Here is a 1,440-nt window from a genome sequence, read left to right on the forward strand (position 1 = left end):
CATCATCATGTGGACCAATTTAATATCATAATAACAAATTAATCTCTTAATCACATCTCAAAAGAAAAACCTAACAACTGCCTCCCATATTAATTTTCTTTTACTTCAATTAGGAACTTCTATCTGCCAAATTCTCCATAGTCTAGTACTAAACCATCTTATCATACACGTGTACAGTCAAGATCTTCTAACACTCGGGCCCCACTCACCACCCCATACGTGTCAAACACCCTCTTGCTCGTGACCTATCTATCCAATGGCCATAAAATAAAGTTGGTCTCTCATGCAATATAAATTGCCACCCAATTTTATATTTCCTACTAGCAAAGAGAAAGCATATTCCAAACTTTCAAGAGCTAATCATCCGATATTTCGGCCTAAAGTGAGAATCATCCGATATTTCGGTCTAAAGTGCCGAAACAAGAGGCCGGCATAAACCGGAAATAATGGCGTTCTTCTGTTTTCTAGTTGATCAGACGAGGAAGGTGAGCAGAAGCAAGCCGGCGGCCGGGACTTGCTCGAGATGCGGCGGAGGAGCAAGCGTTGCCGACATGAAAACGGCGACGAGGTTTTGTTATGTGCCGTTCTATTGCAAGTCGTGGAAAGCTATTATATGTACATTTTGTGGAGCCACTCTCCGATCTTATCGTTGAATTGATCATTTTTTGGTATTTTTTTTTGGTTTCATATGCAACTTTAATTGAGATAGTTAATTCATAGAACGTATATGCTAAGCTTCTCGGCCTTATCATATAGTACGTGTGTATATATATATATTCTTGATCTTATATATTCCGCGCGCTAATTCTTCTTTTTAGCCAATTAATCTACATTAATTTACCATTAATTAACCAGTGTCTAAACCGTTATTGTTATACCTTGTTCGTTTTTTGGGTGAAAATTTCAAAAAAATTTAACACACCAGGGGCCAGTACTTGCACATTCAAATTAGAAATTGACACGTGTATATTTTGAATTCATATGAGATAAAATATCGATTTAGCCGTTTGCTGTAAAGGGTTCACAATTCCGCTGCAATAATGTAATTAAATTTTTTGAAGAACCCCCAAAAATTATACGTGTCAAATTCTAATATAGTGATGACGTACACAATCCATGTGCATACAAAAACTTCTCAAAATTTCATATCTACCTTATCAACACTTCACATTCAATAAATATTTCGACAATTAATTTCAAAAGATTTGGACTGAGATTAGTTTTTCCATAACTTCAAAAAGAGATTAGTTTTTCCATTATTAGCTAGTTTAATTGATTACAGTTAGTAATAATTAGATAACAATAGATTAATTTCTGTAATCATTATTATTCGATTTCAGAAGAACAAAATGATTGTTGCACAAAACATACCCATTAATTAAACATCGATCCCGGAATTTGTTTCCCATTGAATAGGACGTTTTTGTACTCCTTGACATA

The 1,440-nt window shown here is 34.8% G+C and overlaps 1 protein-coding gene across 1 annotated transcript; it reads left to right on the forward strand.

The window, feature by feature from the left end:
• The first annotated feature begins 446 nt into the window (after positions 1-446).
• LOC139882331 (uncharacterized) lies at positions 447-653 on the forward strand. The gene has a single exon (XM_071866670.1). The coding sequence runs from the start codon at positions 447-449 to the stop codon at positions 651-653; it is 207 nt and encodes a 68-aa protein (XP_071722771.1).
• Positions 654-1,440: the final 787 nt, after the last annotated feature.

This window comes from Rutidosis leptorrhynchoides, unplaced genomic scaffold (assembly GCF_046630445.1).
Source record: "Rutidosis leptorrhynchoides isolate AG116_Rl617_1_P2 unplaced genomic scaffold, CSIRO_AGI_Rlap_v1 contig259, whole genome shotgun sequence".
NCBI classification, from domain to species: domain Eukaryota; kingdom Viridiplantae; phylum Streptophyta; class Magnoliopsida; order Asterales; family Asteraceae; genus Rutidosis; species Rutidosis leptorrhynchoides.